The 653-nt window shown below is 60.2% G+C and overlaps 1 protein-coding gene across 1 annotated transcript; it reads right to left on the bottom strand.

The window, feature by feature from the left end:
- Window positions 1–58: 58 nt before the first annotated feature.
- LOC105461251 (hemK methyltransferase family member 1-like) lies at window positions 59–454 on the bottom strand (the record flags this gene model as incomplete). The annotated part of the gene is made up of 1 exon (XM_011707749.1): window positions 59–454. A coding segment is annotated over exon 1 (396 nt), but the record flags the coding sequence as incomplete, so codon positions are not given.
- Between the last annotated feature and the right edge of the window lie 199 nt (window positions 455–653).

The following is a 653-nucleotide window of genomic DNA, read 5'->3' as shown; positions in this document are numbered from 1 at the left end:
CGCTTAAATCTTTTTGCGCGGCTTGCAGCGTGAAGCCCGCCGCCGTGAAAATGCGCACCACATCAGCTTTTTGATTATAGCCGATTTCCACCGCAACCTTGCCGCCGCGCTTTAAATGCGCGGGCGCGCCCAAAACCATTGCGCGATAAAAATCCAGCCCGTCAAGGCCGCCGTCTAAAGCGCGCTTAGGGTCGTAAAGCCGCACTTCCGCCGCCAGTTTTTCTATCTCGGCGCGCGGAATATAAGGCGGGTTGGAAATGATAAAATCAAACTTTCCGCGCACCGCGCCGAACCAATCGCTTTTCAGCGCGGTGAAACGCGCGGCCACCCCCGCAGCTTCGGCATTTTTCTGCGCTTGCCGCACAGCACCGGCGCTTATGTCCGCGCCCGCAGCGCGCAACTGCGGAGCTTCATACAGCAGCGCCAGCGCCAAAGCGCCGCTGCCCACACCCATATCCAATAAAGTGACAGGCTCAAAACCGGGCCGCGCTTCTTTTGCGCTTTCTGCACAAGGCTCAGCAATATTTTCGGACGCGGAATATTCTGCCGGCGCTTCACCCTTCACGCCTGCCGCTGCACGCGCGCCGCCTTTGCCCGCATTGCGCTTTGCCCCGCTTGCCTTCTGCCCTGCTGTCGCGCGCCGCGCCGCAAAA

This window comes from Wasmannia auropunctata, unplaced genomic scaffold (genome assembly GCF_000956235.1).
Source record: "Wasmannia auropunctata unplaced genomic scaffold, wasmannia.A_1.0 LD302341.1, whole genome shotgun sequence".
In the NCBI taxonomy this organism is placed as follows: domain Eukaryota; kingdom Metazoa; phylum Arthropoda; class Insecta; order Hymenoptera; family Formicidae; genus Wasmannia; species Wasmannia auropunctata.
Note: the sequence above shows the minus strand (reverse complement) of the source record. Positions and strands in the feature narration are given on the sequence as shown.